General features: G+C 48.7%; 5 protein-coding genes across 5 annotated transcripts; 4 read left to right on the top strand and 1 right to left on the bottom strand.

The window, feature by feature from the left end:
• Positions 1-5,043: 5,043 nt before the first annotated feature.
• Positions 5,044-5,616, top strand: LOC112349833 (pentatricopeptide repeat-containing protein At2g35030, mitochondrial-like). Its single transcript, XM_024684954.1, has one exon. The coding sequence runs from the start codon at positions 5,044-5,046 to the stop codon at positions 5,614-5,616; it is 573 nt and encodes a 190-aa protein (XP_024540722.1).
• Positions 5,617-5,688: 72 nt separating this feature from the next.
• Positions 5,689-6,363, top strand: LOC112349834 (pentatricopeptide repeat-containing protein At4g02750-like). The gene has a single exon (XM_024684955.1). The coding sequence runs from the start codon at positions 5,689-5,691 to the stop codon at positions 6,361-6,363; it is 675 nt and encodes a 224-aa protein (XP_024540723.1).
• Positions 6,364-6,408: 45 nt separating this feature from the next.
• LOC9649648 (serine/threonine-protein phosphatase 6 regulatory subunit 3) lies at positions 6,409-9,846 on the bottom strand. The gene is made up of 18 exons (XM_024684992.1): positions 9,602-9,846; positions 9,447-9,547; positions 9,274-9,354; positions 9,142-9,217; positions 8,994-9,068; positions 8,881-8,934; positions 8,761-8,820; positions 8,594-8,710; positions 8,438-8,535; positions 8,227-8,381; positions 8,078-8,175; positions 7,924-8,027; positions 7,641-7,818; positions 7,476-7,586; positions 7,341-7,423; positions 7,131-7,275; positions 7,011-7,081; positions 6,409-6,953 (listed from the first exon to the last, which is right to left on the bottom strand). Exons 1-18 carry the CDS (start codon positions 9,626-9,628, stop codon positions 6,488-6,490), a joined length of 2,100 nt encoding a protein of 699 aa, XP_024540760.1. The 5' UTR covers positions 9,629-9,846; the 3' UTR covers positions 6,409-6,487.
• Positions 9,847-9,889: 43 nt separating this feature from the next.
• On the top strand, positions 9,890-10,704 carry LOC9647093 (probable lipid phosphate phosphatase beta). The gene has a single exon (XM_002979912.2). The coding sequence runs from the start codon at positions 9,907-9,909 to the stop codon at positions 10,543-10,545; it is 639 nt and encodes a 212-aa protein (XP_002979958.1). The 5' UTR covers positions 9,890-9,906; the 3' UTR covers positions 10,546-10,704.
• Positions 10,705-11,171: 467 nt separating this feature from the next.
• Positions 11,172-15,482, top strand: LOC9649649 (pentatricopeptide repeat-containing protein At4g02750). The gene is made up of 2 exons (XM_024684995.1): positions 11,172-11,556; positions 11,966-15,482. Exon 2 carries the CDS (start codon positions 12,046-12,048, stop codon positions 13,447-13,449), a length of 1,404 nt encoding a protein of 467 aa, XP_024540763.1. The 5' UTR covers positions 11,172-11,556; positions 11,966-12,045; the 3' UTR covers positions 13,450-15,482.
• The last annotated feature ends 1,308 nt before the right edge of the window (positions 15,483-16,790 follow it).

The raw sequence follows: 16,790 nt of genomic DNA on the forward strand, positions 1-16,790 counted from the left end.
AATTGGTACAAATTTTTTAATTATATCTATCTAAACTCACTTTTATTTCTGGTCTCAAATTCTGGAACATAACGATTAAACTATATTTAAATAATCAAAACTCTTTCATCTTAAAACACTTTATTTTACTTCATCCTGCGCGTAGTCACTGAGCACCTGCTTCATAGCGTGAAACTTAGGACGGGAGACAGGCATGACAACAGGAAAGCGTCCCTTGAACCAGTCCAGATCTCGACCACCAAACAGCGATCCCTCACGGTAATGCAGAAAGTTGTGCTGGATAAGGCTGAAGAGTGCCTCCTTCCGGATGACTTGACGTAGATCGTTGACGCTGCAAACGCCACCCTCAGCGTCCGTGAGCCTTTTCAACAGCAACTTGAACTCGTCAGGAGTCCACAGAGGCGAGACGCCCTTCACCGGATCTTCGGCAAAGGGGATCCCCAGCACAGGCCTCGTCCATTTCTGCGGAAGGTTCTCCGGCTGCATGCCTTCCGCGATCTCTGCCCATGACTTGGCCTGCATGAATCGTCGAGCTTTCTCCCAGGCTGCCTGCATCTCAGCTTCATCGTTTCCGCACCACGAAAGCTGTCTAGCAATGTGCTTGAGCGAGTTGATCCTCCCACCAAAGTAGTCGTAAATCTCCTTCCACATCCCGGGTGGTACGTCTCGATCTTTCAGCAGCCCCTTGAAAAACTTGAAGGACTCTTCCTCCGTAAGATCACCCACGACTCCAACCATATACCTGTCTTTACCGAAATGAGCCTCCATCCAAAACTTGAAGAAGTCCTCCGACGAGCAAAGGATCACGTTAGTGATTCCCATCTGCTTGGTAACCATGATCAGCCAGGCCTGGAGAGTCATCAAGTTCTCCTCTTCTGATTCACTAAGGCTCCACTCGTGCAGCCGGTTGGCCTCGTCGATGATCAGAGTGGGATATCCTCCTTGGCCACGAGAAACGAGCCGAGCAAGCGACGTCCACCCTGCGAACAAGGATTCCAGCGCCTTCAGAAGTCCTTGCATGTCCGTCCCTTCGACCTTCTCAATAGCATCCATCGCCTCGATCAAATCCTTGAAAAGATGTTTGATGAAGCCGGCTCCTGCCTCCTCTTCGTCTGCCTCGTCTGCCTTACCTGACTCCATGCTAGCCTTCCCCTCTGTAGAGTTCATCAGCTTCTCCAAGAATTTCCTGGCGGCCGGCACAAAGTTGTACAAAACCTGCGCCTTCAGCTCCCTCCCAAAGCTGGCCGCCGTGTTGAAAGTGCCGGAGCGCATGTCAATGTGGATCGGAAAAGTATGGTTGTCCCGGCGCTCTCGAAACATGAACTCAGCCAGCAGTGCGGACTTGCCTGAATCTGGAGGCCCCGTGACAAGAACCATCGATCCATCCCGAGCCGAAACCATATCCCTGAGACCCTTCAGCTCTTCTGATCTGTTGAAGAACACCCCTGACGACAACCTGGACGCCCTCCAGAGATTCCTCCTCGCCATCGCCAATGAATGATACGTTTTAGGGTTTTAGTTTTAGGGTTTATGGGTAACGAAAAACCCTAGTTTTAGGGTTTCTAACGGTCTAAAAGCCACGTGTATATGATCCAACGGTGACGATTTAGACGTTCATTTATATCCGACCTTTCCCCTTGTATATTCAGAAACAATTTATTCTTCATGTTTTTTCTCGTCTAGAATTCACGCCTAGAAACTCGCAATTAAATCTAATTTGCCTCTAAAGCTGATTGAATTTGCCCCCGCAGCCTTGGACAAATTCACAACTTTGTCCATGTAGCTAATTCAGTTGTGAAACATATACCAGAATAAAATTAATTTAATTTAATTATAACCAGGTTAGCTAAATAACATGTAGTAATAAGTTGGATGTAAACAATATCTTGGATATAATAATAATTTTATTGACAATTAGAATAAAATTTACGTTTTAGGCAACACTTTCTTTTTCATTTGGGTTTTTAGTGTCTTTCACTTTTCTTTCAGCTACTCTGTTGGGATTTATAGGAAATCTTTTTCAAATATGCATATGGTGAGTTTTTTATATGTTTTTAAAAAGGTTTTTGGTTTTAAAATCAGAAAAAAATTTAGGAGCTATTGCAGGGTAATTTGTGATATTTTTACTGGTCTTTTTTTAATTTTATTTTTCATCCTACGTCTTTAGTTTTTAACTTTGCCTATCTCTTTCAACATAGATTTTGTGGTGAGCATCCTCTCTTTATTAAAATTATGAAGTGTACGATGACTATTAGCTCAGATTTATTTGACAGAAATATCAATGACTGAGATTCAATATCTTATCTTTCATAATCAGCTCATATTTTATCTTCCATAATCAGTTCATCCTAATCCAAAGCTAAGTAAACAACCATATTAGGATGAACATTATGTCGGATATTTTGAAGTTTTTCTATTTTATTTTGTTAACAACACAAATTTTCAGCTTTAAGTTGATGAAGTTATTGAATATTGATTTTGAATATTTTCAGCTCTGGAGTTTCTCCTGTATGAGATCTCTCTTCCACTATTTCCGTCACCTACAGTGTTTTTAGGTTTAAAGTTGAAGAATTATTATGAGGATATTGTTTTCAGTTACCATCACCACCGATTTATTATCGCCACGTCTTTTTACATCTACGAAGCTTATCTTTTGATAGCAGCACCATGCTTCTTATCTTTTGACATTACTTTAAATTCTAATGTTTTAGTTTCCTCTCGACTTTATATGTTTTTTATTTTTTTAATTAAGCACTTTTCTGAGTCGGAGGCCCAAGTTAAATTCGAATTTGCTTGTGTCTAAACAAAAACCATGCACGAATTGTTTCCTCCTCGACTTTTGTTTTGTGCTCATTGAGCTATATGCTTTAAAGGCTGTATTTAAATTCCTAGCTGAGATATCAGTATAATCCAACTCACTCTGCTGTTTCATTCAAGTTGAAAGAAGTAACATTTTTCCTGTACAAAGTGGTTGACTGTTCATCTTGCTTTGTGAGGAGCCAATTCTGTGTATTCTTAATGAGGCAATTTGCATCATGGCACTGAAATTTCCATTATTTTCTTTATAGCTGCAGATTCGTTGAGCTGCTGTCAGAAGAGCTATAGCAATTTTAGCTTGGAATCATGGCCTGGATGATTGATCGGTTCATCCGCTGCTGCTGCTGTGAATGATCTCCTGGAAGAAGAAGGAAGACGGATTGAACACCTCCGACTGAATGGAGAAGGACAGGAACGTTTTTTATGTGTGAATTGGGCTTAACTTAAGTTGAGTTAAGGTGGGTCTTATCTTAAAAATTTTTTTTAGGTAAGTGTTTTTGTTAGCTGAAGTTGCAAAACCTAACGCCATCTTAACTTAAAATAAGTTAAGATGGGCTAGAATGGGCTCACTATCAGAACTCTGTATAGTGACATCCTAGCAATGTGAACCAATCATCTGTGACACAGGAGTCAAGAAATGTTGTCCACCAACTCTCTTCAGCATACATCGACACTATGGAAGGAAAACAACTATCAGAGATTCAGGTAGCAGGTATGTATCTCTACCTCATGTTGTACGCTGACGATCTGTTACTCCTTGCATAACATATGCAATACCAGCTTGACGTAAGAGTGAGATGGTAGTACTTCGACAGACAAAGAAGCAAGCCACCATGGATCCGATCAAAGTCTTCTATCGTGGAACACTGAGAGTACAACAATACAAGTACCCGGGATACATCGCCCATGAACGTGACCCCTGGCATGCTGGAGCAGATGATCGTTTTCGTGCCAGCGCACCCGCAACCACAACATCAGCCATTAGGGAATGAAGCGCGAAATGCCCCATGCATGCGTTGTATATGGTTTTTTTTCTACATATCTAATAAAAAGTATGATCCATTATCTTCTGTGCAAAACTCGCACTTCCGAAAGGGTTGCTTTTTGCGTCAAGCTTTCGGTTTTCTGGTCTGCCCGTGTTAAGTCTCCGGATTTCGACAGGCTTAAAAGAAAAAGAAAAAAACAATGTTGTTAAAGCTGTAGTCTTTTTGGGTAAATCAGATAAATAAACCATACAGAGAAATTTTGATTTAAAAAACATACATACATATATATATATATATATATATATATATATATTCAATTTCTGATTACAAATTTAACCACTAGTTAATCCACAAACCCAAACAGGCACGATCAGAACTCATTACTTTTTTCACATTGGCTTGACAGCTCCAACCTCTGAAAGTCTTCATCAAGCAGGGGAACAGTGATGGTCATAACACACCGCATTTCGCCTCCGGCTGCGAATCATCAGCAGTAAGTTACCTTCGAGGATTCGACGTCTGATGGCGCGGTAGCTGCTTCTACCACTGGGAGGTGGAAGAGCTGGAGAAGGCAATGAGTTTGCTTGCGCTGCAGACGAAACGGGCTTACCAGCAGCAGCAGGCGACGGTGTTGAGAGGTGCTGGAGTTGCTCAACCAGCTGCAAGGCCTCTCAAGAAAATCAGCAACAAAAGAAAATCACACCCCAATTGTTTCTACTCACAATTGAAGCATACCATTTCTTCCTTTGCGTGTCATCAGCGTCCACAGCCTCATCCATTTCCAATGTCGCATTGCTCCCTCACTCAACATCTCTTCTTCCTCCGCCTCCTCCTGAGGCATTTCATACTCGTCCTCTATTTGCTCTTCAGCGCGAACACTGTCGTTACTTCACGGTGAGGAGCTCCAGGGACTGTAAAACAAACTAAGAATGCGGCATTCGACCAAATAAACAGCAGCTCCGACCAAACAAACGAAGCAGGAAAAACAAAGAAGACTGGCCGATTCTACCAAGCAAAGCTTCAATGTGGACTAGAGATTGTTGAGCAAGTAGCCGCTTATGGTGCTCTGAAGCGCTTTCGTTGAGCCGGGACGCACACGCAACCCTCGTGAAGAGGCCGCTGGAGGAGGGCAAACAATCTTCGATTCCATGCTTGTGAGAAACGTTGTTTCCTTGACGGCCATGATCACCGGCTATGCCAGCTCGGCCAGTTTCTAAAAGCCGAGCTCTTGTTCAAGGCCATGCCGGAGAGAAACATAGTGTCATGGACGGCTATGGTGTCTGCATATGCCCAGAACAGGCATTTGCAAGAAGCTCGCGCCTTGCTCGATTCCATGCCCGAGAAGAACGTCGTCACGTACAACGCGATGATCCAAGCATACGCCGATGCCAGAGAGATCGACGAGGCGAGAGCTTTGTTCGATCGAATGCCCTCGAGGAACGTTGCGTCGTGGAATGTGATGCTCAAGACTTATGCCGAGGCTGGGCTTGTGGACAAGACGGAGAACTTGTTCCGGGACATGCCCGAGAAGGACACCGTCTCGTGGAACATCGTGATCCAATCCTACTTCTCCAGCACCAAGATCGAAAAGGCGAGGCAGGCCTTCGCAGAGATGCCTCGCCCGGACGTGGTGACTTCCAACATCATGATCGCGGGCTTCGTCCAGAACGGGCATCTGGAAGACGCGAGGAGGATCTTCGACGGGAGGAGCTCGCAGCTCGACATCGTCTCCTGGAACACGATCATCTCGGCGTACGCGCAGCGGGGAGACTTCGCAGTGGCGCAGGAGCTCTTCGATTCCATGACGCACTGAACGAAGATCACTCTCTTCTCGGCATACGCCCAGCACCGCCGTCTCGAGGAGGCCAAGCTTCTCTTCGATCGAATGCCGCACGAAAGGAGCGTAGAGATTTGGAACGCGCTGGCGGCGGCCTACGTCCACGACTCGCGATTCAACGAGGCCAAGCGATTGTTTGACGAGATGCCCGAGAGAGATGTCTTCTCCTGGACGGGGATGGTGGCGGCCTACACCACGAGCGGTAACTTGGATCTTGCCAGGAGGATGTTCGACAGCATGCCCGACAAAGATCTTGTCGCCTGGAACTCGATGATTGCAGCGCACTGTCGTGTCGGGACTGTGGACGACGTGCTGCGCCTCTACACCGGTCTGCTGCTGGCCGGCACTGTCCCCGACGAGGTGACATTCACGACCGTGCTGGGAGCTTCCAGCCACGCGGGGCTCCTGCGCGAGGGACTGGCTTACTTCGTCTCGATGACGCTCGATCACCGGATCATGCCTTTGCACCGCCACTACCGCTGCGTGATCGATCTTCTCGGGAGGTCCGGGCTGCTGCTGGATGCCGAGCAGCTGCTCAAAGGCCTGCCTTACAACTTCGCGGCGGATGACATCGCTGGAGCGGCGTTCCTGGGAGCTTGCAAGACGCACAGAGACGTCGATCGTGGAGCTCAAGTTGCGAGAGAAGTGATAGATATGGATGCCAAGGATGACACTCCATATGTGCTTCTCTCCAGCATCTACTCCGGACGAAGAGCTGTGTAGAAAGATAGTCAGTGGATTGAACATCGATCAATCGGAAAAAGCTTGTACCGGGATGACAACAAAAGCCTGTAAATGTGAGAACAAGAAATAGACATCGATACGTGTGTCACGCTACCTAGCGTCGTCATGACTCGGACGTTGTCTTAACTGGCCCATTCCTCTGCTCCGGAGAGATATCCATCTCGAACACCAAAACTTCATCCGAGACCGGCCGAAGATCCTGTGTTCCACCGTCAAACTGACTACTCTCGCCATTTTCCTTGCGTTCGAGACTGTCCAAGTCTACCGCTTCGAGGTCTGATGTAATGCCGACCAGCGTCTGTCTGTCTTCTTCGTCCTCCTCCCTGTCTCGCTTGGGCCGTGGACCTTCTCGTTCCAGATGCTGGACTTGGTTGGAAGATGTAGCCGTGTCAACCAGGTCCTCGTCCTCACCAAGAACTACTTCGCCATCGCTGCCGCTGCTGCTACTGCTGCTGCCGCTATCTGCTAAGGAAAAATGTATGTTTTGTCCATCTTCAGTCACGTCTGGATTCGTTTCAAGATCGTCTTGAAACGGAAACCATGGTGAGTCCGACCCAAAGAGGCGAGCACTGTAAGCAGTACATGTCAACTCAATGGCTACCAAAAACTAAGCTCGTTTTACTAACCTCTCCTGCTCGTCGCAAAGGCGAGCAGACTTGATAATCACCTCGGAAGAGTCCTCTTCAAAGAAGGCATCCTGCAAAAGAAAAGTGTAAGTGCAGAGGAAGAAAAATGACTAGAAATACCTCTTCCGTGTCGTCGTTATCAAACATGTTGTATCTGAAAACTTTTCTAGTCAAGTTACCAGCCAGCGCAGATATACCATAATCACGATCACAAAGGTCATCTTCATCACTATCCAAGGGTCTGTTGTGGTTTGATATCGGCCGCCTGCAGACAAGCAAGTTAAAACATCACATCAACATGATGTACCATCTCAACACAACATAACTCACCCACATGACCATTGGTACACATTTTCTACCGTATTTCGCTCCTGAAGCACCGTGGACTTCCATTTGAGCCAGCTCCAATTATCCTGAAGATGGATAGCTTAGATCAATGTGTTAGGTGGATCAACAATCAAACACCTGCAAGTATCTCTGGACTTGCTCGTTTTCAGATTGTGTCAAGCTGTTGGCAATCCGCGTTAGATGTCCAATGTTCCCGACTCTTGGAGGTTGCTTCCTTTCTGATCTTGACTGCACAGATAATGCATGCCATTAACGAAGATCACAAAAGTTTAGCTAGCTTACTTCTCGCTGCTGGTCGTGCAGCGTATTCGAAACGTATGGGTCTTTGTCCACTTCAAGCAGCCTTCCTACGAGGTTGCAATCTCGAAACAAGCTATCGACGACAGTAGAGCTCCCATAATTAATACATGTGAGTAGTACGGTCTCCACATGATGATGCAACATGTTATTAAAGGGATAGCTGCACAAAAGACACCCTGCAAAATTAGAAACTGTCAAGCCGTATGCCTCTGCTCTATTGCATTTACGGTTCTCAAAAATTGCATCAAGAAAAATTCATACGTACTCGAAGAACAGGTTTAGCAGTCTCTGTAATGCCTTGTGCTGAACCAGAACTTCTCCAACTCTGTCGGGATCTGCTCTTAAGAGAGCGGCAGTGAACTCCACAATCTGCAAACCAGAAACAGTCAAGACAAATAAATAGTAAATAACACCCTCGCCTTTAGACGATGGGTACCGAATGGCGGCCTTAATATCCCATAAGTAGTCGGTAGTGAGGCTTCGTCCTTAGAAACATCCAACACTTTTAGCATTTCGCCTGCACAACACTGAAATAGGTGATAGTCCGAGGACAGTCCACTAAACGTACCTAAGGTCTGAAGCATCTCATCTAAAGTCTCTGGGACAACAGTAGACGGCTGCCCCTTCGGTTCCAACAAAGAGATACACACAGACAACGAGTGCACAAGAATTGCCTTCGAGTTTACGTTTTCCAAGGCCCGAGTGAAAAGCTTTGTCACAAATCTTGAAAAAGCAGAATCTTAGAAGTGCGTTACTAGATTAAAAGCGAGAGCATTTACCTCGGACTAGAGAGTTTCAAGGCGAGAGCAGACTGAGGCAATCGCATTACTGTGCACAAAGTGTTCGCAGCATTTGCATGGACTTCAGACTTCTTCTCCTGTATTGAAACACGACCTCAGCATTTGAAAAAACGTTTAAAAGGCAGGACTACTTACGGAAGAGCTGAGCTTGTCCACTAACATATCAATCAACTCGGTTTCTGCTAGCCATTGGACAGCCTCTGAGTGGTATGTGTAGATTTGGTTATTGGCGCCAACGAGGCGCATCAGAACCTACAGGCCTAGACTTCTCAACGACAACGTCTCAACGGAGCTGATTTTACCTCCATGATTGAAGTTAATCCAATGTGATCCACCATTTGCTGCAAAACTTCTGTATGATTCTGAAAACCAATGCTGCTCAGTTCACGAAAGAGTGGAGCGAGATGATTATAGTCAAATACCTGTATATAATGCATAAGTTCCTCCGTCTTTCTAACAAGCAGACCGATAACAATCTAAGATCAAATAAAAACAGTCAAGGATGACAAATTCAGCTTTGAACGTCAACACTTACCCTGGAAAAGTTTCCAGCTTGTTGATCATCTCGATCATAGTCAGGAACCAGAAAAGAAAAGAGAGACTCCATCAGCTGCGCACAAAACAAAACAGTTCCAGACAAAAGAATTGTTTCCTGGAAGAAGGAAAGTATAAACTAGAAGAACCTCTTCATCACAGGCCAGCGTTGTCAAGATGTCGTCCACTTCCGAGCTCAGTATCGCACTCGATACAAAAGAGTACCTGGGCAAGAGAGAGCGTGTGACAAGACAGACAAAGACGCGAAACTCTATTCTTACTTGTAAGATTTCTCGTCGTCGTGAACTGGCACTACGATGGCGTACGAGATCATTTTCTTCATCCGATCCTTGTTCTGGAGGCTACACACACGCACAAACAAACAATGGTCACTCGCTCACTCCACCACAAGAAAAGAAAAAATCGAAACGAGAATCGAAGAAAGAGAGCTCACAATTTCATGAGATCTTGGTTGCGGTAGCAGCTCTGGAGCACATCATCCTCGTTGAGAATCTCCTCGAGAGTGCACTCTTCGCTTTCGAGCATGTTTGGCAGCTGATAGGAGGAATAGGAAGCTTAGCGCGAGGGAATGCAAGAAGGAACACCTACATTCGAGCCCCAGAAGGAGCCGGCCATGGCGCAGACGAGATTCTAGCTCCCAATCATCGACGAGCCTCTTCCCGGGACAAAACCCTAGCTAGATCCCACCTCAAAATGCGCGCCTCGATCGTGACAAGAACAGGATGAGCAAGCCCGGAAGAGATTCTACCGCGCTGGAGCGTGGATTAGAAGCAAGAAACGCGGCCTTGGGCCGAAAAGGAAGAAAGCTTTGGAACTAGGCCTAAGAAGAGAAATTTTCGTTTAGGGTTCTTCGCTAGGAACTAGGTAGGAAGGAAATATTCTCGTTCTCGACAATGCAGCGCGTCCACGATCTCGACAGCAAGATCTCTCTCTGGATTCACCAGGCCGGCGCCAGGATTCCTCGATTCGTGCTGCGCGTGCTGGAATTCTCCGGCGATGGCGTCTTCTGGATCGTCGCAATCGCGGCGCTGGCTTTCGCGGCTCCATCCTCGCCCCAGCTCCAGCTCCTGGTGCCCGACCTGATGCTGGGATTCGTGCTGGATGTGTTGCTGGTGGCGTCGATCAAGACGATCGTGCGCCGCCCTCGTCCAATCTACAACAAAGGCATGTATGTGATTTCTTCCGTGGATCACTGGTCGTTTCCCAGCGGCCATTCCTCGCGAGCGCTCTTCATGGCGACCTTCTTTTGGCTCAAGGCCGCGAGCTCCATTTCTTCTTCTTCTTCTTTGCCGCCATCGCCACCGCGGGCGAGCTTGCTCGAGTTCGTCGTCACGGTGGAATTCTTGGCTCTCTCCTGGGCTGTGGCCACCGCCATCTCTCGAGTTCTCTTGGGGAGACACTACGTGATGGATGTGTTCGTTGGCTCGAGCCTGGGAGTTTTGGAGGCGGCGGTGGTGGACAAGTTCTCTCACGCCACGCTGCATCAAGCTTTGAGGAAGAAGCTCTCGGCCACCACCATCGCTTGGAGGTAGCGAGAATCTCTACCTCTTCTATAGCTCGCTATTTTCAGAGCATTGAATGAAAGCTTGATACCCTGGAAAAACTTTCCAAGGTATTCTTGGAACGGCTGCCTTTAGTTATAACAATAGGGCGGCGGTGGTGAAGGTGGTGGCCGTGACGGTGGTGAAGGTGGTGGCGGTGATGGTGGCGGAGGTGAGGGTGGAGATGTGGTGGTGATGGTGACGAGGCAGTGATGGTGACAAAAGGGTGGTGCAGACACCCTGACAAGTTCTACTGTTCTACCTTGTTGGGTGGCACAAACAAGACCACAAAGAAAATGAGTGTTCATTTTATAGGTGGATCTAATGGTTATAAAAATTGATATAAAGGTAATAGAGCATATGTTAAATTGATATAAAAGTCATCTTTAGGCTGAGACTTTTACGCACGAGTTTCTTGCGAGCGAGTCTTCTTCACAGATAGAGAGAGAGTTTGGTTGGGGTGGCACATCTGTTGAAAAAAATATATATTGCAGGTGTCCTCAGATTGCTCAACGAGAATAAAAAATCCTGCGCGAGACCATGAGATGGCCACGAGGCAGCAGTATATACTTAGTGGCGCTTCGTGGGAGAGACTAAAGTCGAAGCACAGAGACAGTGAGAGAGAGAGAGAGAGAGAGAGAGAAAAAGAGGGGCAGGCTTTGGAACTAGGAGGTATTAGACAAGAGCTTGTAGCAAGCTATCGCTCTAGCGCAATTGCCACAATATAGATCCCGGCTTGCGCAGCTCTGGTGGATTCTTGAGCATGGTGCGCCCTAGCACTCTGCTCATCCTCTTGTGTGTGGGCTTCCTTCTCTTCCCGATTTTCCAGAGTGTCAATGGAGCTCTAGAACTCATAGACTGCGCACTCAACGAGCAACGCTGCTGTGCGTTCCCAACAGGTTTGGTTCTCTGGCAATGCTGGGCAAGGATTAGCTACTGGGGAGGCTGCGCTGCACCACCACCACCACCACGTCCTCCATCGCCATCACCACCACCAGCACGGTACCCACCTCCACCATCACGCCCACCACTGTCACCCTCCCCACCTCCGCCTTCACCTCCTCCGCCATCACCTCCGCCACCATCTCCACCACCTCCAACACCGTCCCCACCTCCGCCATCACCCCCACCACCTCCATCCCCACCCCCATCATCACCTCCACCACCGTCACCACCCCCACCTTCCCCTCCGCCACCATCACCGCCTCCTCCTCCTTCTCCACCGCCACCATCACCCCCGCCACCGTCGCCTCCGCCGCCATCTCCACCTCCTCCTCCTTCTCCGCCGCCACCATCACCCCCGCCACCGTCCCCTCCGCCGCCATCTCCACCACCTCCGCCTTCATCGCATTCCCGTCGTGTCTCCATTTCTATGATTGCAGTGACTATTATAACATCTCTCTGTTATTAGATGGCTCATTGGAGCTCCAATTTGTATAGCTGAGAGGTTTCCGTTTCGAGTTGTGAGTCTTTCCTTTGGAATGGAAATCTATGCACAAGGCCACAGTGAATGCTCTCGCGAGGCTCGTCCAATCTTGCAAGAACTTGGAGGAGGGCCGATGCCTCCACGCCGGGATCAAGCGCACCGATCTCTCCCGCGACTCTTACCTCAACAATCTCTTGATCGCGATGTATGGCCGCCATGGCAGCCCCGCGGACGCTCGCGACGTTTTCGACAAGCTTGGAGCTTCCACCACTATCTTCAGCTGGAACTTGCTCATCACAGCCTTCGTTTCCAGCGCAAAGACCCAAGATGCCGCGGCTGCTTTCTCGCGGATGCCACAGCACGACGTTGTCTCGTGGAATGCGGTTCTCTCGGCTTACACCCGATCGGGAAGAACCCCAATGGCTCGCCAACTTTTCGATTCCATGCCCCAGAGGAGCGTTGTGTCGTGGACAACGATGATCACAGCATATACCGAGTCTAGGCATCTTTCCAATGCAAAGAGTTTCTTCTACAAGATGCCTCAGCATAACAAGGTTACGTTTTGCGTAATGTTGCAAGCTCTTACGCAACACGCTGGGTCTAGTCAAGCTAAAGTCTTGTTTGATCGCATGCAAGAACGAGATAATACAATCTGGAACACCGTTCTCAACGCATATGCCTTGGAAGAAAGCGTTGAGCTTGCGGAAGAGATCCTTGCAAAGATGCCTCTACAGTGTAAGTTTTCATGGACAATTATGCTCTTGGCATATGCCCGCGCCAGCTTACTCGAGAAAGCGAAACAACTGTTTGATGTCATGGCCGAGAGAGACGTGGTTTCATGGAACGCATTGCTCCAGGCAAGTGCCGAGACTGGGCTTCTGGAGAAAGTTGTGATACTCTTTGATCGGGTGCCGCAATGCAACATGTCGTCATGCAACTCGACGCTCGTAGCTTATGTCCAGTGCGGGTATCTTGATCAAGCACATAAACTCTTCGCGAGGATCCCCGATAGAGACTTAGCGTCCTGGAGCATCATGATCCTTGGGTGTGCTGGAAACCGGCAGGAGCGACTGGCACTGGAGCACTTCGGGGAGATGCTGCTCGAGGGGATCAAGTGCGACGAGATCACGATGCTGGGGGTCTTGTCAGCGTGCAATCACTTGGGTCTAATCCAGGAAGGAGTGAGCTACTTTGTGATGATGGTGGCAGAGCTCGGGATTGATCCGTTCGTGGAGCACTTCAGCAGCCTAGTGGATCTTCTCGCGAGAGTCGGGCAGCTGAGAGAAGCTCACGACTTGCTGAGAAACATGCCGTTCGTGCCGGATCCAGCGGCGTGCTGCTCCATGCTGGGCGCTTGCAGGACTCACGGCGATGTGGAGCTGGGAGCTTACACGGCTGCAAACGAGGAGTTTGGGATCGAGCCACACCATCCATCGCCATATCTCTTGCTCTCGAGCATGAAGCACTGAGATAGATTCCACAAGCTTAGTAACTGGGATAACAAATTTAGTACCTTAAACGTAAGAAAATCGAAGCTCTTGGCTCCAGGGAGTTGATACTTTGAAATGCAACATCATACAAGTCTGCCAACTTTTGGAAGTGAAGCCTGGCTCCAAGTACGAGTGGAAGTATTACACGGCAAAAGAAGAGTTCTCACCTGTACAACTATCTTGTACGAGGTTCTTCTTTGCCATGTATTGTTTTGATGATATCCTGGACTTGGAGAAAGCCAAACCATTCTTCTTCTTTGGTTGAGAAATCTAGCTCCATATCCGGGACAGCTTCTTTAATACACGGCAGCGGCATTGGTGAATGCCAAGTTCTTGGAGACCTGGATGGAAGCGAAGGTATGGGAAGGAGCTGTGGATGCAACACGGCAGTGTCGAAAGCCTTTGTGTCTCTTCTCAAGTGGTGCATACAAGAGAATAATCTACACAAGTTCGTCGCGTGCACGGCTTTGTTTCCGCGAGGCATCCCGGCTGCGCTGAAGACCAGTTCGTGGGAAACACGATACTACAGGCATATGATCTAGCTCATAAGGTGTTTGCGGGCATCTGGAACAGAGATCTATTCTCGTGGCCGCGGTTTCTGTGCAGAATGGGCAGTTTGCCGAGGCGTTGTTGCTGTTTACACGGATCGAGTAAAGTGACTTGCGTCACTGTTGCTTTTTTCTGCCTCGTTCTTGCTTGCTCTAGTGAGAAAGATGTTCCAGAAGGAATTGCCACTCACAGACTGATCGAAGAGTGCGAGCTTGCTTCCAACGAACCCTTGTGCAACTCGCTCCTGAACACCGAGCTTGGGAGACTAGAGGGCGTTCGGGAAATTTTTGAAAAGATGGCGAACAAGAACGTGATCTCCTGGATGTCCATCGCCTCGGTCCTGCGCCGCCATTCGCCTGGGCGAGAAGAGGCTGTGCGCGGCAATCCTTCGCAGCCGCCTCCAGTGTCGCCCGGCTGCACACAGATCGAGTGCTCTCACTGCCTGCTCGAGCATTCCTGCTTCAGTGCAAGGCAAGCTCCTCTACCGGGAACTTCTGGAGAGCAGTGGCCTGGAAGACGATGCGGTGCTCACGACCGCATTGCTCGACATGTACGCCAGCTACGGAGGCCTGGAAACTGCCGAGAGGTTTCTCTGGGACATGGTTTTCAAGGACGAAGTCACGTGGACTGCGATGATCGCTGGATATGTGCGCAGCGATCTAGAAAGCCGTGGAGCTCTTCCGGGAGATGCTGGCAAACAGCTTGAGCCCCGGGGCCATGACGTTTGTCCACTTGTTCTCGGCGGAGTTGTGGTGGTACCTTTATATGATGCTTGAGGACTACAAGCTGATGCAGGAGCTGGATCACCAGGTCTGTGATTGATCGGCTTGCTGGGACGGCTCAACAGGGCCGATGAACTGATCCAAACCCGGCCTGGAGGACGCTGCTTTTGGCTTGCAAGACGCACAACAAGAAGGATCGAGCGGACCGAGCGGCAAAGAAGAATAATAGCAGTCCACGGCCGTGGCACCAGTCGAAGAATTGGATCGTCGCCTCCACGTCCCTGGCCAGGGACGTGGTTGAGCACATCCACCACAATGTCCGTGTTGAGCTTGCCGCAGTACTTGTGGAGCTTGTGCTTGCGCACCTTTTCCATCTCCATTTCGAGGATCTCCAGGAGCTCCTGTGCCTTAGCCGAGATCACCAGTTGCCTAAACCTCGCCATTGCCAGAGGGTTTGTCTGCAATCCCTGGTTGAGAGCTCTTCCAGCTTGATCTTTCTTGCTCCTTGATCACCATTGCCGTGCCCTGGCATTGGATTATGATAGATTCCGGCCATGGGGCTTGATTGAGCCGCATTCCCATCATTGATTTGCTACTACAAGGCCATGTTGGAATCAATTGTCCGGGAGAAGGAACAACTCACTAATTGGTATAGTGCGATGCCAGCTCGTCACCTCACGGCGGCCTCAATTTATACTGATAAACTCTAAATTTTAATTGCAAGAACAAAAAATTTTCGATTGCGCCATGGCCATGGAAAAAAGCTACAAAATTATGCATGCATTGAACTTAATTGGCTGCAACGGCTTTGGCTCTAGCTCCAGCTCCAGCTCCAGTTTTGGATTGTGCTGCTGCTGCTGCTAAGACCAGAGTTAAAGCTATTGTAGCCGATCAAGTTCAATGCACGCATAATTTTGTAGCTTGTTTCCATGGCTATGGTGCAATAAAAAATTCTTTGTTCTTGCAATCGAAATTTAGGGTTTATCAGTATGAACGATCCATAGAGGCTGCCGTGAGGTGACAAGTCGGCATCACACTACACCAATCCATGAGTTTGTCCTTCTCCCGGACAATCATTTTTAACACGGCCTTGCAGTAACGAATTGACGATGGAAATGCGGCTCAATTGAGCCTTATGGTAGGAATCGATCATAATCCAGTGCCAAGGCATAACAGTGGTGATCAAGGAGCAGGAAAGATCAAGTTGGAGGAACTCTCCTTTAAGCCAGGGATCACGGATAAGCCCTCCAGCAATGGCGAGGTTTACGCAACTAGCGATTTCAACTGAGGCACAGGAGCTCCTGAAGATCCTTGAGACAGAGATGGAAGAGGTGTGCAAGCATAAACTCCACAAGTACAGTGGCAAGCTCAACATGGACATCGTGGTGGATGTGCTCAACCATGTCCCTGGCCAGGGACGTGGAGGCGATGATCCAATTCTTCAACTGGTGCCAAGGCTGCCATGGCTACATGCACATGGCATTTGCCTTTAACTGGCTTCTTGAGTTCTTGGTGAACAAGCAGCAGTACAAGCACGCGCACCAGATGCTCATCGCCCAGAGCAAGCCAAGCTCGTTCCAGGCGAATGCTTTCACGTACTCGACCATCGTCCGCAGCTACTGCAAGGATGGCGAGACAAGGCAGGCAAGCTCTGGCACTCCTGGAACACATGAAGAAGGCGGAGGTTCCAGCCAACGCGAAGCTCTACAACATCATTCTCACGCATCTGTGCAAGCATGGGAAGGAGAAGGAGGCACTCGACTTGCTCCACTCCATGGCGACGACTTCGTGCGCTCCCGACATCTACACGTACAACATTCTCATCAACGCGTTGTGCAAAGTCGGGAGGCTCGAGGACGCACAGGGCCTGGTGGAGGGACTGTCCGACGGATATCGTCACCTACAACACGCTCATCCATGGACTGTGCCGCAAAGGCAACGGGAGGTTCCGGGTGGAGAGAGCCTTCCAGCTGTTTGAGGAGATGGTTGACAAGGGCCACACCCCGACGTCCGTGACTTACACCCTGGTGATCGACGCACTGAGCAGGC

This window comes from Selaginella moellendorffii, unplaced genomic scaffold, assembly GCF_000143415.4.
Source record: "Selaginella moellendorffii unplaced genomic scaffold, v1.0 SELMOscaffold_43, whole genome shotgun sequence".
NCBI lineage: Eukaryota > Viridiplantae > Streptophyta > Lycopodiopsida > Selaginellales > Selaginellaceae > Selaginella > Selaginella moellendorffii.

Excerpts from the sequence above, each read along its gene's own strand:
- LOC112349833 (XM_024684954.1), top strand. The coding sequence starts at position 5,044 with ATGCCGGAGAGAAACATAGTGTCATGGACGGCTATGGTGTCTGCATAT.
- LOC112349834 (XM_024684955.1), top strand. The coding sequence starts at position 5,689 with ATGCCGCACGAAAGGAGCGTAGAGATTTGGAACGCGCTGGCGGCGGCC.
- LOC9649648 (XM_024684992.1), bottom strand. The coding sequence starts at position 9,628 with ATGGCCGGCTCCTTCTGGGGCTCGAAT. Across the intron at positions 9,548-9,601 it reads GCTCCTTCTGGGGCTCGAAT|CTGCCAAACATGCTCGAAAG; the intron begins GTAGGTGTTCCT and ends TCCTCCTATCAG. Across the intron at positions 9,218-9,273 it reads GACGACGAGAAATCTTACAA|GTACTCTTTTGTATCGAGTG; the intron begins GTAAGAATAGAG and ends TCTCTTGCCCAG.
- LOC9647093 (XM_002979912.2), top strand. The coding sequence starts at position 9,907 with ATGCAGCGCGTCCACGATCTCGACAGCAAGATCTCTCTCTGGATTCAC.
- LOC9649649 (XM_024684995.1), top strand. The coding sequence starts at position 12,046 with ATGCACAAGGCCACAGTGAATGCTCTCGCGAGGCTCGTCCAATCTTGC.